The 23,716-nt window shown below is 52.2% G+C and overlaps 2 protein-coding genes across 2 annotated transcripts; both read right to left on the reverse strand.

The window, feature by feature from the left end:
- Positions 1-1,895: 1,895 nt before the first annotated feature.
- TMEM129 (transmembrane protein 129, E3 ubiquitin ligase) lies at positions 1,896-13,580 on the reverse strand. The gene is made up of 4 exons (XM_039368810.1): positions 12,721-13,580; positions 8,627-9,104; positions 5,485-5,644; positions 1,896-4,999 (listed from the first exon to the last, which is right to left on the reverse strand). Exons 1-4 carry the CDS (start codon positions 12,926-12,928, stop codon positions 4,751-4,753), a joined length of 1,095 nt encoding a protein of 364 aa, XP_039224744.1. The 5' UTR covers positions 12,929-13,580; the 3' UTR covers positions 1,896-4,750.
- A 1,950-nt stretch (positions 13,581-15,530) lies between these two features.
- On the reverse strand, positions 15,531-22,936 carry NDUFA4 (NDUFA4 mitochondrial complex associated). Its single transcript, XM_039368811.1, has 4 exons — positions 22,772-22,936; positions 18,954-19,042; positions 18,262-18,322; positions 15,531-15,811 (listed from the first exon to the last, which is right to left on the reverse strand). The coding sequence occupies exons 1-4, from the start codon at positions 22,886-22,888 to the stop codon at positions 15,755-15,757; spliced, it is 324 nt and encodes a 107-aa protein (XP_039224745.1). The 5' UTR covers positions 22,889-22,936; the 3' UTR covers positions 15,531-15,754.
- Positions 22,937-23,716: the final 780 nt, after the last annotated feature.

The raw sequence follows: 23,716 nt of genomic DNA on the forward strand, positions 1-23,716 counted from the left end.
CACTCTGGATTGACACCGTGTTCGGAATCCTGCGTCGGAGACTTGGAACTTTTCTTGCCCCTTGAGCAATCGTCATGATTCCTGTGTCACTCTGGATTGACGACGAGTTTGGAATCCTGCGTCAGACACTCAGAACTTTTCTCGTCCCATGAGCTCTCGTCGTGATTCCTGCTTCACTCTGGATTGACGCCGTGTTTGGAATCCTGCGTCGGACACTCGGAACTTTTCTTGCTCCATGAGCTCGTGATTCCTACTTCACTCTGGATTGACGCCGTCTTTGGAATCATGCGTCGGAGACTCTGAACTTTTCTCGCACCGTGAGTGCTCGTCGCGATTCCTGCTTCACTCTGGATTGACGCCGTGTTTTGAATCGTGCATTGGAGACTCAGAACTTGCCTCATGAGCTCTGGTGTTTCACTCTGCATTGATGCTGTGTTTGGAATCATATGTCCAGGACTTGGAACTTTTATTGCTCCATAAGCGCTTTCATTCCTGCTTCACTCTGGATTGATGCCGTGTTTGGAATCGTGCGTCGGTGACTCGGAACTATTTTGCCCCTTGAACTCTCGTCGTGATTCCTGCTTCACTCTGGATTGACGCCTTGTTTGGAATCCTGCGTCGGACACTCAGAACTTTTCTCGCCCCGTGAGCTCTCGTCGTGATTCCTGCTTCACTCTAGATTGACGCCGTGTTTAGAATCCTGCGTCAGACACTCAGAACTTTTCTTGTCCCATGAGCTCTCATCGTGATTCCTGCTTCAATCTGGATTGACACCGTGTTTGGAATCGTGTGACGGTGCCTCGGAACTTTTTTGCCCCTTGAACTCTCGTCGTGATTCCTGCTTCACTCTGGATTGACGCCGTGTTTGGAATCCTGCGTCGGACACTCAGAACTTTTCTCGCCCCGTGAGCTCTTGTCATGATTCCTGCTTCACTCTGGATTGATGCCGTGTTTGGAATCCTGCGTCGGACACTCAGAACTTTTCTTGCCCTGTGAGCTCGTGATTCCTACTTCACTCTGGATTGATGCCGTGTTTGGAATCCTGCGTTGGAGACTCGGAACTTTTCTTGCTTGGTGGACTAACCTTGGTCTATTTGCGGCTGGGCTCAGATTGGGACAGTTCTGGGTTTTGGGTGAATTTCTGGGGAATACTAATAAACTCACTAAACCAGAGTTAATTGTATGTGTGACGGGCAGCACATCATGACCTATTTGCCAATAGTTGATTCTGCTTTAGGAACCTCTGACGGTTGGGAGCCGTACAGAATTGCTTACAAGAAATTCAGATACTTCTCAACTTAACGACTGTTTAGCAACCGTTCGAAATTCTAAACGGCGACGGAAAAAAGTTAAATTTACGAGTCCTCGCCCTTGAAATGTTCCTTTATTGCGCCTCGTCTGTAGACAGAATCTTGCCTTACTAAAGCAGCTGTCGTCCTCAGCTTACAGGAGTTCATTTGGTGACCGTTTGAAGTTGCAACAGCGTTGAATGCAATGGAGGTCCGATCAGCAGGGCCTCGGCTACTTTCCTCCTCCCACCTCCTCCTTTTTAACTCACAGGGACTTTCACACTTGTGACCATTGCAGCAGCCCCGTGTGTCACACGATCGGGCTCTTTATGGCGGTCGCAGCATCCCAGCTTCACCTGATCCTTTTGGTGACTTTCCAACAGGGAAATGACAGCGTTGCAAACCGAACAACGGCAGGGAGTCGCTGAACGCGCGCAGCAAGAAAGGTCGCCAAAGAGGGGCGCAAAGCTCATGGAACCATCGTCTCGCTTAGCGACGGCAATTTCAGGCTGTGGCTGTTAAGTCAAGGACTACCTGCGTAAACGTATTTGAAGTCAGTAACGGGACGCCAAATCCGGAGGAATCAAAGAAAACGGACAAGAAGGGTTTTGAACTCACAACGTGGCAAATTTTTATTTGGCAGATTCCACATAGGAAGGTTGAAACAAAACAGGATTCCTTCCGGTCATCAATATAATACTGGATAATGCTTTTCCGGGTATTTCTCAACTGGAATGTTTAATTTCTAATTGTTTTTAATAAGTTGCTTATCTTTCGCTTCTTTTTTCAGTTAAAAATCTCCCTTTTCTACTGAGTAAATCACCCAAAGATTTAAGAGCAATTGAAAAAAAAACATTTTAAAAAAACACCCACCAGTGAAGGATTGATTTACTTCTAGACTTACCCAGAATTCTCACCGGCTGGTGACTGGGGAATTCTGGGAATTGAAAGTCCCACACACACCTTGGGAAACCTAGGTGTGTCAGCTAAGGTGCAAGTTTTCACGTAAGCGGCTGCGTTTGCAAACACCCACAACGCATTTCCTTGCTGTGGCTCATCCGGACCGGTGGCGAGTTCAAGATACGTTGGAGTGAATAAAAATTAACTTTGCTTAAGTCGTCGTCCTCATCTGACTCGGCGAACGGATGCAACCATTCTGGCTTGCGAGAATATTGGAAAAGATACCGCCGGCTTCGTTAACGGGGGCAAGGAACCCGTGACGGGATGGACAAAAGGAATCTTAAATTTGCTCTGACCGACAATCCCGTGTTTTTTTAAAAAAAAAAATATTGTAAATTCGCACGAGGGGTGCAAAATGCCGATAAAAGTCTGAATAAATATTTAAAAGTTTACGGAATGGGGAGGTGGCACCCCTGTCCAAAGCACGGCTTCTTTATTTGGGAGGGGGTCATGAAAAAAGGAGATGCAGGACCCCCCCCCCCCGGAACGTTGCAATCGCCATTAAGAGATCATTGGGGGGATCTTATGAATGAAACAAACGGAGATTTAACGATTGAAAATCAATTTAAAGGTGTAGGGATGCTTTGGGGGGGGGGACACATTTTGGAAGCTCACAAGAGGGAAGATGCCTTAAAAAATGCATGTTTTTCTTAGCTGGAGATATTGGGATGTTCTGTCTTAACCTTGGCACTTGAGGAGGGGTGGACTTCAACTCCCAGAATCCCCCAGCCGGCATGCATTAAGAAGGGTTGACTTCAACTCCCAGAATCCCCCAGCCGGCATGCATTAAGAGGGGGTGGATCAACTCCCAGAATCTCCCAGCCAGCTATGCTTTAATTTGGGGAGTTGAAGTCCACCCCCCTTAAAGCAGGCCGGCTGGGGAATTCTGGGAAATGAAGGCCACCCATTAAAGAATGGCAGCTGGGGGATTCTGGGAGTTGAAGTTCTCTCCCCTTTTAAAGCATGCCGCCTGGCGAATTTTGGGAAATAAAGTGCACCCATTAAAGAATGCCAGCTGGAGGGATTCTGGGAAATGAAGTCCACCCTCTTAAAACATTCCCGGCTGGGGGATTCTGGGAAATGAAGTCTACCCGTTACAAGAATGCCAGCTGGGGGGGATTCTGGGAAATCAAGTCCACCCTCTTAAAACATTGCCAGATGGGGGATTCTGGGAAATGAAGTCTACCCGTTACAAGAATGCCGGCTGGGGGATTCTGGGAGTTGAAGGCCACCCCTCTTAAAGCATGCCGGTTGAGGGATTCTGGGAAATGAAGTCCACTCATTAAAGAACGCCGGCTGGGGGATTCTGGGAAACGAAGTCCACTCATTAAAGAATGCCAGCTGGGGGATTCTGGGAAACGAAGTCCACCTATTTTCCAATTGCTGAGATTTGAGACCCATCAATCTCGCCCGCCCGAGAGACGAAGAGAAAATCGTTTGTAAAATCACCATTTCAAAACTGACAGATGCTCAAATTCACCTCGCTCGCAATTTCACTAATGAAAATAATTTCTTCTCCGTTTTTGCCTCCCCATGGCTTCCGACGGAAGAATACATTTGGTGAACCCGAGTTGGGAAAGTGTGAAATTGTCAGAAAAAGATTTGCCAAGGATTGTCGTTCTCCTTTTTCTCCTACCCACCACCAAATTCAGCCTTCCCCCCAAAACAACAAGATTATCATCCCAAATTCTTAATTTTTGGTGCAGCAATACTTCAAATGTCGGATCCTTTTCTCTCGGGTATATTTTCAGCTCCAGGAAAAAAAGACGGAAAAAAGCGATTTTTTTTAAAAATCCCAGAAGTTCCTGGCCCTTAAATCCCATCTCCTTTGCCGAGAAAATCCTTCAAAAAATACTGCAATAATTTAGATTTATCGTCCAACATATTATCCCTGTGGAACGGAGATCGGTCTTTTGAATGCCGCCGCTACGAGAGGATTTGCAGACTCGGTCTCAATCCGAGGAGTGGATAAGGATTCTTTTTTTAATGAGAAAGTTTGTCGTTGTCAGCGTCGTTCCTATTTCTGGGATTGGAAAGTTTGGGAGGGGGAAAAGAATTGCGGTCTCAATCCAAGGAGTGGATAAGGATTTTTTTTTTTTTTTTTTAACGAGAAAGTTTGTGGTCATCGGCGTCATTCCTATTTCTGGGATCGGAAAGTTTGGGGGGGGGAGGGAATTTGGCATGGGAAACTCTCCAAATCCTGTCCCAATTTAGGCGGTGACAAGCGAATATTACTTGTCGCAACCCGCAGTCCCAGAGTTGCATTTCTGACGCTTGGCCTCCTTTAAGAAGGGTGGACTTCAACTCCCAGAATCCCTCAGCTAGGGATTCTGGGAGTTGAAGTTCACCCTTCTTAAAGGGGCCGCGTTTCGGAAATAGAAATTGCCGAGCCGTCAAAAGGGGGAATTGTAGGAACATTTCATCCTGTCGAGGATCATCCCGGGAACGAGAGACGCCCAGCCGATCGGATTTGTCTCTGCGGAGTCTCGCCGCCTTGGCCGTCACTGCACCAAGCAGACGTCCAAAACGCAGAATTTGGCTCGGCAGGTGGGACAAGGCACGTGGCTGGAGAGCCAGGTTTCGGGATGTTGCTGATCCTGCTGGCTGGCGAACCATTTGCCCATGCAAAGGAGGCACCACATGGGGTAGCAGAAACAGGGCTGGCATTCGCCCTCGTGCGGCTCCCGGCAGTTTTTCAGCAGCTTGACGTTGGCCTGGATCTGCATGCAGCCGATGCACAGGTGCAGCTCCTGCGGGGCGAGAGAAGGAAGGGAGGAAGGAAAGAGGGGGGTCAGCAGAGGTGCTCTGAGTTAGGGAGGTTTTCTGGCAGACGTCTCGGGACCCAACTAGGGAACCTCATCAGGTTCCAAATGAGAGGAGGGGGAAGGAAGGAGGTGAAGGGGAGGAGGAGGAGGAAGAGAAAAAGGGCTGTGGGCCCCTTGGTGTTCCTTGAGCTGGGTGTTTTTTCTTGCAGACGTTTCGTGACCCCACCAGGTAACATCATCAGTGCTAGGAGGGTTTGCTGTCTGTTTAGATACAATACCTCACTCCCTTCCAGCATTGATAAACTTCGGTCACTAAACGAAGCCGTTGTAAGCGAAGGGCTACCTGTTATCTGGGAAATCTGAGGATACTTGGGTTTTTTTGGTAACTTTGAACGGTTACTAAGCAGACCCGTCGTAAGTGGGGGACCAGCCGTAATCCCTCCCCCGGTCCAAAGCGGAAGAGGTTTCACCTGGTTGCTGGGCAGCGGGTAAGGCTGGTTCCTCTCCACCAGGGCGCTGAAGGTCTCCAGGAAGAGGTCGCTGAGGCTCTGACGGATGACCACCTGCGCCGCGTTCCGGATCGGGGCTTGGAGCTTTTCCTGCAGGTCCCCATATTCCGACGAGTTGAGCCTGAGAGGAAAACGAAGCTGTGAGGTCAGGTGTGGGACAAGGACGGACCTTTCCAAAGGGAGATCTGGAGCAGGGGTCCCCAACCTGCGGGCCGCGTCGAGTGGCCGGCGGGAGCAGCACGGCTCTTCGGAGACAACACTGGTCAACGCCCGAGGCCTCGTGCGGATGCGCGTTGAGTCTTTCGTACGAGCACTCTGTGCCTCGTTCGTGCATCATGGGCACTCTCGCTTGTGCAAGGGCTCCGGGCCTCATTTGCAAATGCTCGGGGCCTCACTCGTGCGAGCATCAGGGACACTCTCATGTTGTGCCAGAGCTCACTCGTGCATCACGGGCACTAGGAGTCGGGGCCTTCCTCGCGAATGCTCGGGGACTCATTCATGGAAGCTTCACGGATGCTCCGAGGCACACGCGTCAGTGCTCGGGGCTTGTGCAAATGCTCGTGGTCTCTTTCGCGCGAGCACTCTGGGCCTCACTTGGGTGAGCATCAGGGGCACTGTGACACTTGTGCAAGGGCTGTGGGCCTCACTCGTGCATGATCGGGGACACAAGCAAGCTTCAGGGGTATTCAGACACATGTCAGCCCTCGGGGCCTCGTGCAAATGCTCGTGGTCGCTTTGATGCAAGCACTCTGGACCTCACTCGTGCAAGCACTTGGGGCCTCACTCATGCGAGCATCACGGGCACAGACTCACTTGTGCAAGGGCTCTGGACCTCACAAACGCTCAGGGACTCACTCATGGAAGCTTCACGGGTGCTTGGGACACACGTGTCAGTGCTCGGGGCCTCATGTGACTGCTCGTGGTCTCTTTCACATGAGCACTCTGGGCCTCACTCGTGCAAGCATGACGGGCGAGACTCACGTGTCCAAGAGCTGTGGGCCTCACTTCCAAATGCTCGGGGACTCATTCATGTAAACTTCATGGTTGCTTGGATAAGTGTCAGTGCTCAGGGCCTCGTGCAAGTGCTTGTGGTCTTTCGTGCAAACACCCTGGGCTTCGTGCGAACACTTGGGGCCTCCAGGCATCACAGGCACTCGTGCAAGCTTCACAGGAGCTCAGACACACGTTTGACTACTCTGGGCGTTGTGCAAGTGTTTATAGTCTCTTTTGTGCAAGCAGTCGGCCACACTCGTGCGAGCACTCTGGGCTCCACTTGTTCGAGCATCATGGGCACTGACTCACTTGTGCAAGGGCTCTGGACTCATTCGTGAATGCCCGGGGACACTCCTGGAAGCTTCACGGCCGCTTGGACACATGTGTCAGTGCTTGGGGCCTCGTGCGAGTGCTCTCTTTCGTGCAAGTACTCTAGGCCTCACTTGTGCGAGTGCTGGGGGCCTAACTCGTGCGAGCATTACGGGCACTGAGACTCACTCGTGAATGATTCACAGGTGCTCAGACGTGTGAGTGCTCTGGGTCTCATTCATGCAAGCGCATGGGGCCTCCTGCAAGTGCTAATCGTCTCTTTTGTGCAAGGACTCTGGGCCCCACTTGTGCAAGCTTAGGCACTTGGACACGTGAGTGCTCTGGACGTAACTCGTGCAAGTGCTTGGGGGATCACTCGTGCATCACAGGCACTTACTCATGCAAGCTTCACAGGCATTCAGAAACACGAGTGGGCACCCATGGATGTGCAAGTGCTCTGGGCCTCACTCGTGCAAGAATCACAGGCACTGAGACACACTTGTGCAAACTTCACAGGTGATCGGACACACGTGAGTGCTCTGGGCATCATGCAAGCGCTCGGGGCCTTGTGTGAGTGCTCGTGGTCTCTTTTGTGCAATGCCTCTGGGCCTCCCTCATGCAAGCGCTTGGGGCCTCACTCACGCATCACGACCACTCTCATTCGTGCCTCATGGGCACTCTTGTGCAAGCTTCACAAATGCTCAGACACACGTGTGCTCTGGGCCCCACTCATGCAAGAATCACAGGCGCTCGGACACACGTGTGCTCTGGGCCCCACTCGTGCAAGAATCACAGGCGCTCGGACACACGTGCTCTGGGCCTCACTCGTGCAAGAATCACAGGTGCTGAGACTCACTTGTGCAAGCCTCACAGACAAATACACGTGAGTGCTCTGGGCCTCATGTGTGAGTGCTTGTGGTCTCTTTCATGCAAGAAATCTGGGCCTCATTCGTGTGAGTGCTTGGGGCACTCACTCGTGCATCACGGGCACTTACTCATGCAAGCTTCACAGGCATTCAGAAATACACGAGTGGGCCTCACTCATGCAAGCACCCATGGACATGCAAGTGCTCTGGGCCTCACTCGTGCAAGAATCACAGGCACTGAGATGCACTTGTGCAAGCTTCACAGGTGCTCGGACACACGTGAGTGCTCTGGGCATTATGCAAGTGCTCGGGGCCTTGTGTGAGTGCTCGTGGTCGCTTTTGTGCAACGACTCTGGGCCTCCGTCATGCAAGCGCTTGGGGCCTCCCTCACGCATCACGACCACTCTCATTCGTGCATCACGGGCACTCTCGTGCAAGAATCACAGGCGCTCGGACACACGTGTGCTCTGGGCCTCACTCGTGCAAGAATCACAGGCGCTGAGACTCACTTGTGCAAGCTTCACAGACAAATACACGTGAGTGCTCTGGGCCTCGTGTGTGAGTGCTTGTGGTCTCTTTCATGCAAGAAATCTGGGCCTCACTCGTGTGAGTGCTTGGGGCACTCACTCGTGCATCACGGGCACTTACTCATGCAAGCTTCACAGGCATTCAGAAATACACGAGTGGGCCTCACTCATGCAAGCACCCATGGACATGCAAGTGCTCTGGGCCTCGCTCGTGCAAGAATCACAGGCACTGAGACATAGTTGTGCAAGCTTCACAAGTGCTCAGAAACACATGAGTGCTCTGGGCCTCCCTCGTGCAAGCGCCCGGGGACGTGCAAGCACTGGGCCTCCCTCGTGCAAGCATCCCGGGCACTTGGAGACTCACTCGTGCGAGTGCTGGGGGGGGGATTCGGGGAGCCGAACCATTACCGGATGTCGAAGGCCTTGACGTGGGGGTTGGCGCTGGCCACACGGATGGTCAGGAACTGGGCCGGCATGCCGGCGTCCGGCAAGAGCTCCTGCTGTCTCGCGTCCACGACGGTCAGCTGGATGTCGCGCTGCTGGGCCACGTGCAAGGAGTAGGTGGTGACCTTGAGGATCCAGCTGTCGGTCACGATCAGCCGGGCCCCCGGGGGCCCCGTGGCGAACTTGTCGATCCGGCGGAATTCGGCATTGATGGAGGCGGCCACGGCCCGCCAGCCGGAGTGGGGGGGCAGGGCGAAGGTGGCCAGGGTCTTGACCAGCGGGTGGTGGGCCCAGCCGTCCTGCGACCAGGTGTAGGTGAAGGTGCCCGCGAGGGCCAGGAGGAGGAGGGCCCCCGCCAGGAAGGTCTTCCACGGGTCGGGCGCCTGGGAGATGGTGCAGAGCTGTTTTTCGGGCGCCGCAAAACACATGCCGAGGTAGTAGCCTGGGAAGGAAGGGAAGTGTCTCTCTCTTTCTCTTCTCCGACCTGCTTCTTTCCTTCTTCCCTTCCCGTGTGGTTTCTTTTCTCCTTCCTTTCTTCGCGCCTGCTTTCCTCTGGCCTTTCTCCTGCCTTTCTTCCTTCCCTCCTTTTCTTTGCCCGCTTCCTTCTTCCTTTCCAGCTATTTCGTTCCCTCCTCCCTTTTTTCTCTCTTCCTTTCCTCTCTGTTTCTTTCTCCTTCCCTTTTCTGCCCCTTCCATCCTTCCTCCTTTCTTCCTTCCCTCCTTTTCCTCTCTCCCTCCCTCCTCCCTCCTTCTCTCTCCCTTGGGTCTCCCCCTCCCCTTTCTCCTAGACCCCAGGTGGGGGGTGCCATTCCCTCCCCCTCCTGGACCCTTTTGGGGGGGGTCACTCCCTCCCCCTCCCCTGGGGCTCTCCTTCTTAGATCCTTTTGGGGGTCACTCCCTCCCTCTCCCCTCCTCCCCCCTCCCACTCGGGTCTCCCCCTCCCCTCTACTAGACCCTCAGTGGGGGGTGTCATTCCCCCCTCCTAGACCCTTTGGGGGGGTCATTCCCTCCCCCTCCCCTCCCTTCTCCTAGACCCTGAAGTGAGGGGTGTCATTCCCTCCCCCTGGGTCTCCCCTCTTTTCCTAGACCCTGAGTGTGGGGGGGTGATTCCCTCCCCCTCTCCTGGGGCTCCCCCTCCCCTCTCTTAGACCCTGAAGTCGGGGGGGGGGGGGTATCATTCCCTCCCCTCTCTCCCAGACCCTGAGTGGGGGGGTCATTCCCTCCCCAGGTCTCCCCCTCTTTCCTGGCACTGCCCCTGCCCCTCCCTCGGGACCGCCCCTCCCCTTTCTCCTGGAGACCTTGAGTGTGTGTGTGTGTGGGGGGGGTGTCATTCCCTCCCCCTCCCTTCTGTCCTAGACCCTGAAGTGGGGGGATCGTTCCCTCCCCCCTGACCCTGAGTGGAGGGGTCATTCCCTCCTCTGGAGCTCCCCCTCCCTTCTCCTAGACCAGGGGTAGGCAACCCAAAACACTCAAAGAGCCACTTGGACCGGTTTCCCACCAAAAACAAAACACCGGGAGCCGCAAAACCCTTTTGATATCTAAAATGAAGATAACACTGCATATATCTTTTTTACCTTTATTATAGGGGTGTGTGTGTGTGTGTGTGTGTGTGTGTGTGTGTGTGTGTGTGTATATATATATATGTTTTCTGAGGTTTTCGCGGGTATTTGTATATAGGTCTTTGGTTGTTCGGGTTTTCTCCCGCGTAAAATTGACACTTCCAATTTTACACGGGAGAAAACCCGAACAACCAAAGACCTATATATATATATGTGTATATATATATATATATTATATATATATATATATAATATATATATATATATATATATATATATATATATATATATATGTGTGTATATATATATATACACATTAAAAATAAAAGTAAAAATATGACTCTTGGGAATATCCATACTATTAAAACAATGATCACCAAGAGAATGCTTTAAGAGAATAAAATTACATACACAGAAAGGGAAAAAAAGGATATATGCAGTGTTATCTTCATTTTAGATGTCAAAAGGGTCTCTCTCTCTCTCCCTATCTGCCCTTGGTCTGCCACTCCTGTTCCCTCGCTCTCTTTCTTTCTCTCTCTCTCTCTTTCCTCTCTCTCTCTCTCTCTCTCTCCCTCTCTCTCTTTCTCTCTCTCTCTTTCTCCCCCCCCCTCCTATCTGCTGCTCACCTGGCAAGCTTCAGGCTGTTGTCCAACAAGCTCAGGGGTAGGCAACCTCGTCTCTTTTATGACTCATGGACTTCAACTCCCAGAATTCCTGAGTCAGCCTAGCTGGGCTAGCTAGCTCTCTCCTGCCCTTCCTGCTTCCTGCTTCCTGCAGAGACGCAGCAAAGGGAGGAGCTCCGCCCAGTAAGTTTTTCAGCTCCTCAGAGAATACTGTGAGTGCACTCTCTTTTACATATACACACAGACACACACACACACACACACACACACACACACAAAAACACAAACACACACACAGAGAAAGAGAGAGAAGCAGGGACGCGCAATTGCCTCTCTCTGTCTCTGTCTCTGCAAAGGCAGAGGAGGCTGGGAGCCACAGGGGAAGGCTCAAAGAGCCGCATGCGGCTCCGGAGCCGCAGGTTGCCGACCTGTGTCCTAGACCCTGAAGTGGGGGGGTCGTTCCCCCCCTAGACCCTGAGTGGGGGGGGTGTCATTCCCTCCCCGGGGTGCCCCCTCCCTTCTCCTAGACCCTGGTGGGGGGGTCTCTCCCTCCCTCTCCCTTGAGTCTCCCCCTCCCCTCTCTCCTAGACCCTGAGTGGGGGGGGGTGGGGGGTCATTCCCTCCCCCTCCTCTGGGGCGCCCCCTCCCTTCTCCTAGACCCCCTCCCCTCTCTCCTAGACCCTGAGTGGGGGGGGGTGGGGGGTCATTCCCTCCCCCTCCTCTGGGGCGCCCCCTCCCTTCTCCTAGACCCTGAGTGGGGGGGTCATTCCCTCCCCTCGACCCTGAAGTGGGGGTTCATTCCTTCGCCCCCCCCTTGGGTCTCCCCCTCCCTAAAGTATGATGGTGCCATTCCCTTGCCCCCACTCCCCTGGCACTGCCCCTCCCCTTTCTCCTCCCCCCTCCCTTGGGACCGCCCCTCCCCTTTCTCCTAGAGAGCCTGAGTGTGTGTCGGGTGTCATTCCCTCCCCCTCCCTTCTGTCCTAGACCCGGAAGTGGGGGGGGTCGTTCTCTCCCCCTCCCCTCAACTCTGAGTGGGGGGGGTCATTCCCCCCAGCTCCCCCTCCCTCCTCCTAGACCCGGAAGGGGAGGGTGTCATTCCCTCCCCCTCCTGGCCTAGACCCGGAAGTGGGGGGGGTCGGTCTCTCCCCCTCCCCTCTGAGTGGGGGGTCATTTCCCCCCCCCAGCTCCCCCTCCCTTCTCCTAGACCCTGAAGGGGGGTGTCATTCCCACCCCCTCCCTTGGGTCTCCCTCTTCCCTAGACCCTAAAGTGTGACGGTGTCATTCCCTTGCCCCCCCCTCCCCTGGCAGTGCCCCTCCCCTTTCTCTTCCCCCCTCCCTTGGGACCGCCCCTCCCCTTTCTCCTAGAGAGCCTGAGTGTGTGGCAGGTGTCATTCCCTCCCCCTCCCTTCTGTCCTAGACCCGGAAGTGGGGGGGTCGTTCTCTTCCCCCTCCCCTCAACCCTGAGTGGGGGGGTCATTCCCCCCAGATCCCCCTCCCTTCTCCTAGACCCTGAAGGGGGGTGTCATTCCCTCCCCCTCCCCTGAAGTGGGGGGATCATTCCCTCCCCCCTCCCTTGGGTCTCCCCCTCCCTAAAGTGTGAGTGTCATTCCCTCGCCCCCCCTCCCCTGGCACTGCCCCTCCCCTTTCTCCTCCCCCCTCCTCTGGCACTGCCCTTCCCCTTTCTCCTCCCCCCTCCCCTGGCACTGCCCCTCCCCTTTCTTCTCCCCCCTCCCCTGGCACTGCCCCTCCCCTTTCTCCTCCCCCCTCCCGTCCCTCCCCTGGCACTGCCCCTCCCCTTTCTCCTCCCCCCTCCCCTGGCACTGCCCCTCCCCTTTCTCCTAAAGACCCTGCCTGTGGGGGGGGAAAGGACCCTCACCCAGGGGCAGGGCGGCGTGGGCCAAGAGCGTGCCGGCGCCCCTGCGCAGGTGGTACTGCACGAAGGCCGCGTCCTCGCTGCCCAGCCAGCCGCCCAGCAGGTTCTGCACCGTCAGCCCGGCCAGGTGGAACTCGCTGGGCGGGAAGACGAAGCAGACGGCCAGCACCAAATAGGCCAGGGTGAACGTGGCCGCCGCGGGGGTCTCCATGGAGCCGACGCCGACCGGGGTCCGCCTCCCCCGCGGCGGATGGCGGCGGATGCAGTCCCGCCTCCCCCGCCGCCTCTTTTCGCCGCTCGGAGGCCGCGGCCTTCTCCCGCGCGGGGAGTTCTGGGAGTTGAAGTCCGGCCTTAGCCGCGGTCTGCCTTGTCTGGCAGAAGCGGCGCGCGAGGAACTCTGGGAGTCGAAGGCGGGCTTCAGTCGCAAGTTGCCTAGCCTGGCGGAAGCGGCGCGCGAGGAACTCTGGGAGTTAGAAGTCTCGCCTCGGCCGCGGGGGTTCCTAAATTGGCGGAAGCGACGCGCGGAGAACTCTGGGAGTTGCAGTCCGGCCTCAGCGGCGGTCTTCTTAGTCTGCGAGAAGCCGCGCACGAAGAACTCTGGGGGTTAGAAATCTCGCCTCAGCCGCGGAGTTCCTAAATTGGCGGAAGCGACGCGCGGAGAGCTCTGGGAGTTGAAGTCCGGCCTCAGTCGGGGGGGGTCTTCCGAGTCTGGCGGAAGCGGCGCGCGCAGATCTCTGGGAGTTGAAGTCCTCCGTGTCTCGCCTCTCACGCCACCTGAGCCGCGGAGGCTTTCTGCCGGCGGAAGTGGCGCGCGAGGCACTCTTGGGATGACAGTCCTTCACTTCCCCCCCCCGCCAGGCCCTCCTGAGCTGCGATGGCTTTCCGCTGCGCGCGGAGCACCCTGGGGTTTGAAGTCCTCTTGCCTTCTCATGCTCTCCTTACGTCGACGAAGCACTCTTGAGGTTTAAAGTCCCGATTTAACGTCCGCCGGAGCCGCTGCGGCCTTCCTAGGGCGGAAACTGCGCGCGGGGCACTCTGGGCTTTGAAGTCCTCTCGTCTTTCGCCTCACGGCCGCTTGAGCAGCAGCGTCGACTATGAATGTGGCGCGCAGCGCATTCTGGGAGTTGAAGTCCCTCCCTTTTTTACCTCATAGACATAGCGCTCGGAGAGCAGCAGGGCTCTCCCTCACCCGCGGGGCATGCCGGGAGATGTAGTCCCGCCTCTTTCCCTCAGGCCTGTCTGTGCGGCCTTGTAGTAAATAATAAGTAAATAAGTAAATGGAGCCCTCTGGGAGGGTCCTACAGGGGTCTTGTGGGGTTGCATATTAGAGAAGCAAGTAGGCAATGGGTGGGATTTTCCACCGCCCTCAGTTTAGTCTAGATCTCCTGGTGGTCTCCCATCCCGAGCAGTTCTTATTTCCCAATTAGATTGACAGTGGACTATATCCAGCCTGACTTAACTCCTAAATTGAGGCGTCAACTTCCCTCACGTTCCAATTTTTCTCCAGTTTTGTCTACAGTCCCGGGGCTCTCCTGGTGGTCTCCCATCCCAAAGGCCTCCTGGGCTCGAAAATCCACCCACGAGGCAAACGACTCGCAGTTACGACGCTGGCAGCGTCCCGGGGTCACTCAATCTCCTGGGGCCGCCTTTCCGACCAAGCGCAGGGATTCGCTTAAGACTGGTGGCGAGAACGGTCGTCAGATGGGGCAAAAATGCAATTTGCTGCCGTCTAACTTAGCGACGGAAAATTGGGGGGGGGGAAATCGATTGTGGTCATAAATCAAGGACGAGCTATAGACAACCCGCCCGTCTTTCTCTCTGGCAGTGCAGATTCTTTTTAGATTTGACTTCCCTTTTGTCTTGTTTCCTCCTTTTTCTTCCCTTCCCGCCTTCCTTTTTCCTTTTCTGTCCTTCCTTTCTTCTGCCTTTCTCCTTCATTTCCTCCTTCCCTCTTTCCTTTATCTCATTTCCTCCAATCTTTCCTCGTTCCTTCTTTCCTTCCTGTTTTTTTGGTCCTTCTGCCTTTCTCCTTCATTTCTTCCTTCCCTCATCTTTTTCCTTTCCTTTTTTCCTTTGCTTGTTTTTTCTCTCCTTCATTCTTGCCTCCAATCTTTCTCTCCTTCCCTTTCCCATTTTTTTCCTTCCTTCGTTTTTTTTATTTCTGTCCTTCTTTCCTCCTGCCTCTCCTTCATTTCTTCCTTGACTTTTTTCTTGTGTCCTTTTTCTGTCCTTCTTTTTTTTCTTTTTTTCTTTCTTTCTCATCTCCTTTCCCTTCCCTACTGTAATTCTTTTTTCCCTCCCTCCTTTTTTCTTTCTTTCTTCCTTTCTTTTTCTCTTTCTCGTCTCCTTTCCCTTCCCTACCATACTTTTTTCCCTCTCTCTTTTTTCTCTTTTTTTTTCTTTCTCGTCTCCTTTCCCTTCCCTACCATACTTTTTTCCCTCTTTCCCTCTTCTTTCTTTTTCTTTCTTTCTTCTCTTCCTTTCTTCTTTCTTTTTCTTTCTCTCTTCTCCTTTTTCTTTCTTTCTTCTCTTCCTTTCTTCCTTTTTTCTTTCTTTCTCGTCTCCTTTGCCTTCCCTACCATAATACTTTTTTCCCTTTTTTTTTCTTTCTTTCTTTCTCTTTCTTTCTTTCTTTCTTTCTTTCTTTCTTTCTTTCTTTCTTTCTCTTTCTTTCTTTCTTCCTCTCTTTCTTTCTTTCTTATCTCCTTTCCTTTCCCTCCCATAATTCTTTTCCTTTTTTCTCTTTTTTTTTCCAAAGGGTTCTGACCCAACTTCGCCAAGGTTTCCAAGAAATCCAGGCTGACCCAACGCCCTTGAGGTTTTCAAGTCGATCATTTATTAATTTTAAGCATGCAAGTCTCCAAAACATCATTATTGATTGTTTTTTTAAGCGCGATGCACCACAAAGATTTTGGTTTCCTGGATTACGAAGTAAGTGTACAAGTTGTGCGGTCAGCTTCCGGAAGACCCAAAGACCTTCGTCGACGGCTTATCCCGAGAACGGTTCTCCCCCCCCCCAAAAAAACTCGCCTCGTTCTCAGAAATCCGGGCGGTCTTTCTTCAACTTGCTGTAGTCCATATTAATGGCGAAAAACTAGGGGGGGAAAAAACGGGAATTATTTGGATGGAAGCCCTGCTTGTCCCAAAATATAAAAATATGAAAACGGATGCAAAAAATTTAGAGATTTTACGCTACACGGACGACGACTTTGCATCCCAAAAGGAGGATTTACTAGGGCTTTACTAAGTGGTCTTGCCACTCTGCTACCCAGCACCATAAACCCTGCTGTAAATCAAAACCCACCACCCCGCGTATCTAGACAGACAGAACTTTGCTATAGGCTGAAAAACTTGACAGTCACCGGGAGACAGTTCTAGTCCCGCCTTAGGCATGAAAGCCAACTGGCGGACTTTGGGCCAATCACTAGGAGACAGTGAGTTCTAGTCCCGCCTTAGGCAGGAAAGCCAACTGGCGGACTTTGGGCCAATCACTAAGAGACAGTGAGTTCTAGTCCCGCCTTAGGCAGGAAAGCCAACTGGCGGACTTTGGGCCAATCACTAAGAGACAGTGAGTTCTAGTCCCGCCTTAGGCAGGAAAGCCAACTGGCAGACTTTGGGCCAATCACTAGGAGACAGTGAGTTCTAGTCCCGCCTTAGGCAGGAAAGCCAACTGGCGGACTTTGGGCCAATCACTAAGAGACAGTGAGTTCTAGTCCCGCCTTAGCCACAAAAGCCGGCTGGGTGACTTTAGACCAATCACTAGGAGAGGGAGAGTTCTAGCCCCGCCTTAGGCAGGAAAGCCTGTTAGGTAACTTTGGGCCAATCGCCAGGAGACGGTGAGTTCTAGTCCCGCCTTAGGCAGGAAAGCCAGCTGGGTGACTTTGGGCCAATCCCCAGGAAACTGGGAGTTCTAGTCCCGCCTTAGCCACAAAAGCCGGCTGGGTGACTTTGGACCAATCACTAGGAGAGGGAGAGTTCTAGCCCCGCCTTAGGCAGGAAAGCCTGTTAGGTGACCTTGGGCCAATCGCCAGGAGACGGTGAGTTCTAGTCCTGCCTTAGGCAGGAAAGCCAGCTGGGTGACTTTGGGCCAATCGCCAGGAGACGGTGAGTTCTAGTCCCGTCTTAAGGCATGAAAGTCAGTTGGTTGATTTTGGACCAATCACCAGGAGACGGTGAGTTCTAGTCCCACCTTAGGCAAGAAAGACGGTTGGGTGACTTTGGGCCAATCAACAAGAGACGGTGAGTTCTAGTTCTGCTTTAGGCATAAAAGCCAGGTGGGTGACTTTGAGCTCTCTCAGTCCAACCTGCCTCGTAGGATTGTTGTGGAGAAAATAGAAAGTATCTATTGGATAAGTACGCTCCCAGAATCCCCCAGCTGGCCTGCTTTAAGAGGGTGGGATTTCCACTCCCAGAATCCCCCAGCTGGCCTGCTTTAAGAGGGGAGGGCTTCCACTCCCAGAATCCCCCAGCTGGCCTGCTTTAAGAGGGGTGGACTCCAACCCCCAGAATCCCCCAGCTGGCCTGCTTTAAGAGGGTGGGATTTCCACTCCCAGAATCCCCCAGCTGGCCTGCTTTAAGAGGGGAGGGCTTCCACTCCCAGAATCCCCCACCTGGCCTGCTTTAAGAGGGTGGAATTTCCACTCCCAGAATCCCCCAGCTGGCCTGCTGTAAGAGGGGAGGACTTCCACTCCCAGAATCCCCCAGCTGGCCTGCTTTAAGAGGAGAGGACTCCAAGAAATGTCTATAGTTCCATTCTCCATCAGAGGGAGAAGACTGCAAAAGGATTGACCTTGGAATTTAATCCGCTTTTATCTTCTTAGTTTGCTTTTCCTTATCCTGGCTGGATCCCAAAGCTAATTTTAATCCAGCCCTTTCATCCGTATCCTGTATTATATAAACTATCGGTGAAATTGAAAATAAAACAATTTGGGGGGGGGGAGGCTGGAGCCTCTTCAAATAACAGAACAACAACAGAATTAGGGAGTTGAAAGGGATCTTGGGAGGTCATCTAGTCTAACCCGGTCGTCCGGCGGGAGACCCTTACAAAATCATAGAATGGCACAGCTGGAAGGGACCTTAGAGGTCATCTAGTCCAAACCCCTGCTCAGGCAGGAAACTGTTGCAGAATCACAGAACAACAAGAGTTGGAAGGGACCCTGGAGGTCATCTAGTCCAACCCCTTGCTCAAGCAGGAGACCCTTACAGAATCACAGAACAAGAAGAGTTGGAAGGGACCCTGGAGGTCATCCAGTCCAACCCCCTGCTCAAGCAGGAGACCCTTACAGAATCGTAGAGTAACAGAGTTGAAGGGGACCTTGGAGGTCATCTAGTCCAACCCCCCTGCTCAAGCAGGAGAACCTTACAAAATCAGAGAACAGAGTTGGAAGGGACCTGGGAGGTCATCTAGCCCAACCCCCCCTGCTCAAGCTGGAGAGCCTTACAGAATCATACAGTAACAGGGCTGGAAGGGACCTCGGAGGTCATCTAGTCCAACCCCCCCCTGCTCCGCGCTCCCAAATTTGTTCGATATTTAAATGCCCCCACCTTGTAACGGTGAGTGGCATCGAGGTTGTTCCACGGTTCCGGATTATTCTTCTTGTCCCATCTACGAGAGAAAAGGGAATCAAAGATTGACGTATCAGGGCCGGCTACGCCGGCAGTCCTCGCTTTATGACCGGTTGCTTAGCTAGCACAATTCAAAGTGACGACGGGCCTTCGCAAAGCGACACGCGACCCATTCCTGTTGGTAAGCGAGACATTTTATGAAGGGACTTTTGCCCCCCTTTACAATCGGCCTACCTCTTTTATTACAGGGCAAACGGTAAGTAACACGGTCGTAAAGTGAACCCAGCTTCCCCACTGACTGGTCAGTGAGTCGCAAAAGGGGATCAGGTGATTTACGACCATCATAAATACAAGCCAGGGGCCAAAGCCTCTGAATTCGGATCACGACGTTGCGACGGTCGTTAAGGACAAAAAACAATCCTAAGTCCCTTTTTTCCCCCAGTGCTGTAGGAATTTTGAACGGTCGCTAAAGAGACTGTCGTAAGCCGAGGACTTCCTTGTATGAAATCGAACTGTGGTTCAAAAGCTGGCTTGTTCTTTGACACTGTTTTTTGGGTTGGTTTTTTTTTCTTTTTTCTTTTGGCAAGAGGCAAAAATGAGCAATGGGCTCATTTCCGCAAACCCCGAATGGTGGCTTGTGAAATAAACCAGGTTTAATGTCAGATACATACCTTACTTCCGGACACAAAACAGCCAGGCGCATCAGGTAGAGTCCCGCCCCGGCCACTGCGGTCCCCATAATTAAGAAAAGCGGAATCAGCTGCGAGGAAAAAAAAAGAGAAAATTCAGATTAAAAAGCCATCCAGGCTGTCCTCCCTTTACGACCATTCATTTAATGACTGCCGGGAGCCGCAACGGCTCAGGAGAAAAAAAACGACTTAGCATCGTTTCTGATTATCACGACGGCTATGAAAGCGGTGACCGACGCCTTTTTCACACTTTTCACACTTACGATGTATTTACAACTCGTATTTACGACGGGTTGCGGTGATCCCGTCTGCCTGGCCAACCAACGGGGGATGCTAGATTTGCTTAGCGACCGCCTACGACGGCAAGGGATTCGCTGAACAAAGGCAGCCCGCTTAGTGACGGAAAAGGGATTCACTGAATGATGACGACTCGCTTAGTGACGGAAAAGTCAGGCTCGGCTGTGGTCGTAAAGCCGAGGACTTGCCTGTATTTTGTTACTGGATGGGAAAGATATTAAGGGTGTGATTGAAGACACTCCCCCCCCCGTAGGCGGAGCAAGCACTGGGGATGATGGGAATTGGTGTCCAGGCGGGGGAAAAGGGTCGGCTGGGGATTATGGAAGCTGGAGTTTAGGTGTATAAAAGATCTGGGGCAGGTAAAGGGGGATTTACAGCCAGGGATGATGGTCCAGGCATACAAAACACCCGTTAGGGAGGGTAGAGCTGGCTGGGGACGATGGGAGCTGGAGTCCTGGCATACAAATGATCCTTAGGGTGGGACCCACTGGCCGGGGATCATGGGAGCCTGAGTCCAGGCATACAAATGACCATTAAGGTGGGCTGCACTGGCCGGGGATCATGGGAGCTGCAGTCCTGGCCTACAAATGACCCCTAGGGTGCGTAGAACTGAGTGGGGACGATGGGAGCTGGACTCCAGGCATACAAAGGACCTCTAGGTGGACTGCACTTGAAAAGCCGGGGACATTATGGGCAAAAGTTCAAAAGGACTTAAGAGATTGGAAAAAATTGCAATTGTCATTGTTGGGGAGAATTTCAGCTGTAAAAATGAATGTTCTACCAAAGTTTCTTTTTTTGTTTCAGATGATACCTATTCTTAAAAAAGAGGCAAATTTGGAGGAATGGCAAAAGGGTATCAATAATTTTATATGGGCCGGGAAGAAACCAAGGGTTAAATTTAAGATATTACAGGATGCTCGAGAAAGAGGGGGACTTAAGGCACCTAATTTGAAATTATATTATGATGCAGCCGCCCTAACTTGGTTAAGTGATTGGCTTAATTTAACAAATATGGATATTCTTTTTTTGGAAGGTTGGGATTTAATATATGGTTGGCATGCATATTTAATTTTTAATAAGAAAGTTGATCGGACTTTTAAATCACATATTTTGAGGAATGCCTTACTTCGTGTTTGGAAAAAGTATTATTATAGATTAAATTATAAAATACCTATCTGGGGGATTCCCAGACATGCAATTGAGGGAACTTCTAAGGGGACAAATTTTGATAAAATCTCATATAAAGAATTGTTAATTTGCTCTGGTTTGAATTGGCATTTGAAATCCCTGGATGTATTAAGGCAGGAAAATATTCTACAGTCATGGTTTCAATATTTACAAATAGTGGACAGATGGACTGTCGATAAGAAAGAGGGAATAACATTAGAAGATAGACAATTGGTTATTCAGATTAAAAATCAAAGTCCGGCTCATATAAAAAGAATATACAATGTTTTATTAGAGTTAGACTCGGAAACAGAATTGGTTAAAGACTGTATGATTAAATGGGCTCAGAATATACAGGAGCCGATCTCATTGGATTTATGGGAGACAATTTGGACAAGAAATGTTAAATTTACACAAGCTCAAAATTTGAGAGAAAATATTTATAAAATGTTTTATAGATGGCATTTAGATCCTAAAAAATTATCTTGTATGTATTCCAATATACAGTCCAAATGTTGGAGATGTGGCAATAATGATGCGACATACTTTCATATTTGGTGGAATTGTAAAAAAGTAAAGGCTTTTTGGATTATGATTTGGTGGAACATTCAAAAGATTTTTAGAAAAAAGATAAAGTTTACTCCTCAACTATTTTTACTTGGTATTTTTGCTGACTTAAATGAAAAAGAAACTACTTTGATGTTGAATTTATTAACTGCAGCAAGGTTACTAGTAGGTTTATATTGGAAGAAAGATTCCTTGCCTACTTTAGAAGAATGGATATTTAAAGTATCTAGTTGTGCAGAAATGGCAAAAATTTCTGCTTATTTAAAGGATCATACACAAGAAAGATATATTATTGTATGGGGAAGGTGGATAGATTAAATTCAGAAAAAGTATGGAATTAAAAAGTTTCATTTATTTTATGAATGAATATTAAATATTATAGAGAATTGTTTTATAGGTTATGGAGTTAAAGGTTAATTATGATAATTTTTTCCTCTTTTCTTTTTTCTTTTCTTTTTTTCTTTTTTTTAAAATTATTATAAATTTTGTTATTATTAACCCTGTATTCTGCTCTGGGAAGTGAAGGGAGGGGGGTGGGGGGTGGGAGGGAGGGTAAGGGGGGTTTTCTTACTTTAAAATTTTATTGTATTTTTATAAATGTTTGTATGTTAAAAAATAAAAAAAAATTCAATAAAAAAAAAAGAAAAGCCGGGGACGATGGGGGCTGGAAACCAGGGACATAAAAGACCGCGAGGGAGGGCAGTGCCGGCCGTGGACGATGGGAGCTGAGGTCCAGGCATACAAACGACGACTAGGGTGGGCCGCACTGGCCAGGGATTATGGGGGCCGGTATCCAGGCATACAAATGGGGGGGATTATGGGAGATGCAGTCCAGGCTGAATTGTGTGGGCTGAGGACTATGGGAACTGGAGTCCAGGCATATACAAGACCCTGAGGGGGGCAGTGCTACCTGAGGTCCAGGTATGCAAATGACATCTAGGATAGGCTGCACCGGCAAGAGGATTATGGGAGCTGCAGTCCTGGCCTACAAATGACCCCTAGGGAGGGTAGAGCTGGGGACGATGGGAGCTGGAGTCCAGGCATACAAATGACCCCCTAGGGAGAGTAGAGCTGGGGATGATGGGAGCTGGAGTCCAGGCATACAAACGACCGCCTAGGGAGAGTAGAGCTGGGGATGATGGGAGCTGGAGTCCAGGCATACAAATGACCCCCTAGGGAGGGTAGAGCTGGGGACGATGGGAGCAGAAGTCCAGGCATACAAATGACCATTAGGGTGGGCTGCTCTGACTGGGGATCATGGGAGCTGCAGTCCTGGCCTACAATTGACCCCCGAGGGAGGGTAGAGCTGGGGACGATGGGAGCTGGAGTCCAGGCCTACAAATGACCCCTTAGGGAGGGTAGAGCTGGGGACGATGGGTGCTGGAGTCCAGGCCTACAAATGACCATTAGGGTGGGCTGGGCTGGCTGGGGATCATGGGAGCTGCAGTCCTGGCCTACAAATGACCTCCGAAGGGGGTAGAGCTGGGGACGATGGGAGCTGGAGTCCAGGCATACAAATGACCATTAAAGTGGGCTGCACTAGCCGGGGATCATGGGAGCTGCAGTCCTGGCCTACAAATGACCCCGAGGGGGGGGGTAGAGCTGGGGACGATGGGAGCTGGAGTCCTGGTATACAAATGACCACTAGGGTGAGCTGCACTGCCCTGGCCAGGGATGATGGGAGCTGCAGTCCAGGCATCCAAATGACCCCTGGGGCGGGCTGAGCCGGCCGGGGACGATGGGGCCGGGAGTCCCGGGGAGCCACTCACGCTGGGCCGATGCTTTATTTGGTGGCGCAGGAAGCCAACCACGCCCGGGTTGGGGGCGGAAGCGGCGGCGGCGGCCGGAGGGACGCGAGCCTGTTGCTGCTGCTGCGACGACGCCATGGCGGCCAAATCAATGTCACGTCAGGACCCCGCCAGGACCCCGCCTCCCCGCGCAGGCACTCAAGTAGCCGCCTCTGCGGAGGACCCGACTGCGCGTCAGGAACCTCTGCGCCTGCGTGGCGGCTACCTCCCCCCCCCGCCAGTCTCCACGAGTGCGCCTGCGCCGCTCTCCACTCGACCGCCAGGAGGCGGCCGAGACTGTGGAGGAGGAAAACGATGCTGCGATGCAGCTGGGCCAATACGACGTTCCCCCCCCCCCGCCGCCGCCATAGAGACTTCGCCTAGCACAGCCTGCTTCTTTCCTACCCAACTCCATGATGAAGTAGACTTGGGTTGGGCCAGAAGGCCACGCCCTCCTCCGCCATAGAGACTCCGCCTAGCGGGGCCTGCTTCCCCGACTCTACTTAATCGGAAGCCCCAGCACCACAGAGAGCCTCCTCCTAGCGCGGCATATCCTAGCCGGAAGTCCCCTTTCATACCGCGGCACCGACCGGAAGCCCATCTCCTCTTCGTCCCCGCTTCCATAGAGAATCCATTCAGTCCTAGAGGCCATCGCGGTCTCTTTCCTCCGTGGCCGCCATAGAGCGTGTCCGCCTAGCGCGGAGGGCTTGGCCCGGTGACTTCAGCGCAAATCCGTCATAGTCACTTCCTATGCTTCTTCCATCACCGGAAGTCCACTCCTTCCAACCGCGGGCCCGACCGGAAACTCAACCCCTTCTCCTTTACCTCCTCCCAGTCGCCGCCATAGAGAGTGTCCTCCTAGCGCGGAGGGCTTCGCTCTGTTACTTCGGCGGAAAGTCCCGCCATAGAGTCACTTCCTAGCGTAGC

Source organism: Crotalus tigris, unplaced genomic scaffold (genome assembly GCF_016545835.1).
Source record: "Crotalus tigris isolate CLP2741 ecotype Arizona unplaced genomic scaffold, ASM1654583v1 scf7180000020932.1150333, whole genome shotgun sequence".
NCBI lineage: Eukaryota > Metazoa > Chordata > Lepidosauria > Squamata > Viperidae > Crotalus > Crotalus tigris.

Bases quoted from the DNA above. Each gene is read 5' to 3' on its own strand.
- NDUFA4 (XM_039368811.1), bottom strand. From the start codon at position 22,888: ATGGCGTCGTCGCAGCAGCAGCAACAGGCTCGCGTCCCTCCGGCCGCC. The intron at 19,043-22,771 runs GTGAGTGGCTCC...TTTTCCTCGCAG, and splicing joins AAATAAAGCATCGGCCCAGC to CTGATTCCGCTTTTCTTAAT. The intron at 15,812-18,261 runs GTGGGGGCATTT...TTCCCCCCCTAG, and splicing joins ATGCCACTCACCGTTACAAG to TTTTTCGCCATTAATATGGA.
- TMEM129 (XM_039368810.1), bottom strand. From the start codon at position 12,928: ATGGAGACCCCCGCGGCGGCCACGTTCACCCTGGCCTATTTGGTGCTG. The intron at 9,105-12,720 runs GTGAGGGTCCTT...CTTCCTTCCCAG, and splicing joins CCACGCCGCCCTGCCCCTGG to GCTACTACCTCGGCATGTGT. The intron at 5,645-8,626 runs GTAATGGTTCGG...TTTTCCTCTCAG, and splicing joins GTCAAGGCCTTCGACATCCG to GCTCAACTCGTCGGAATATG.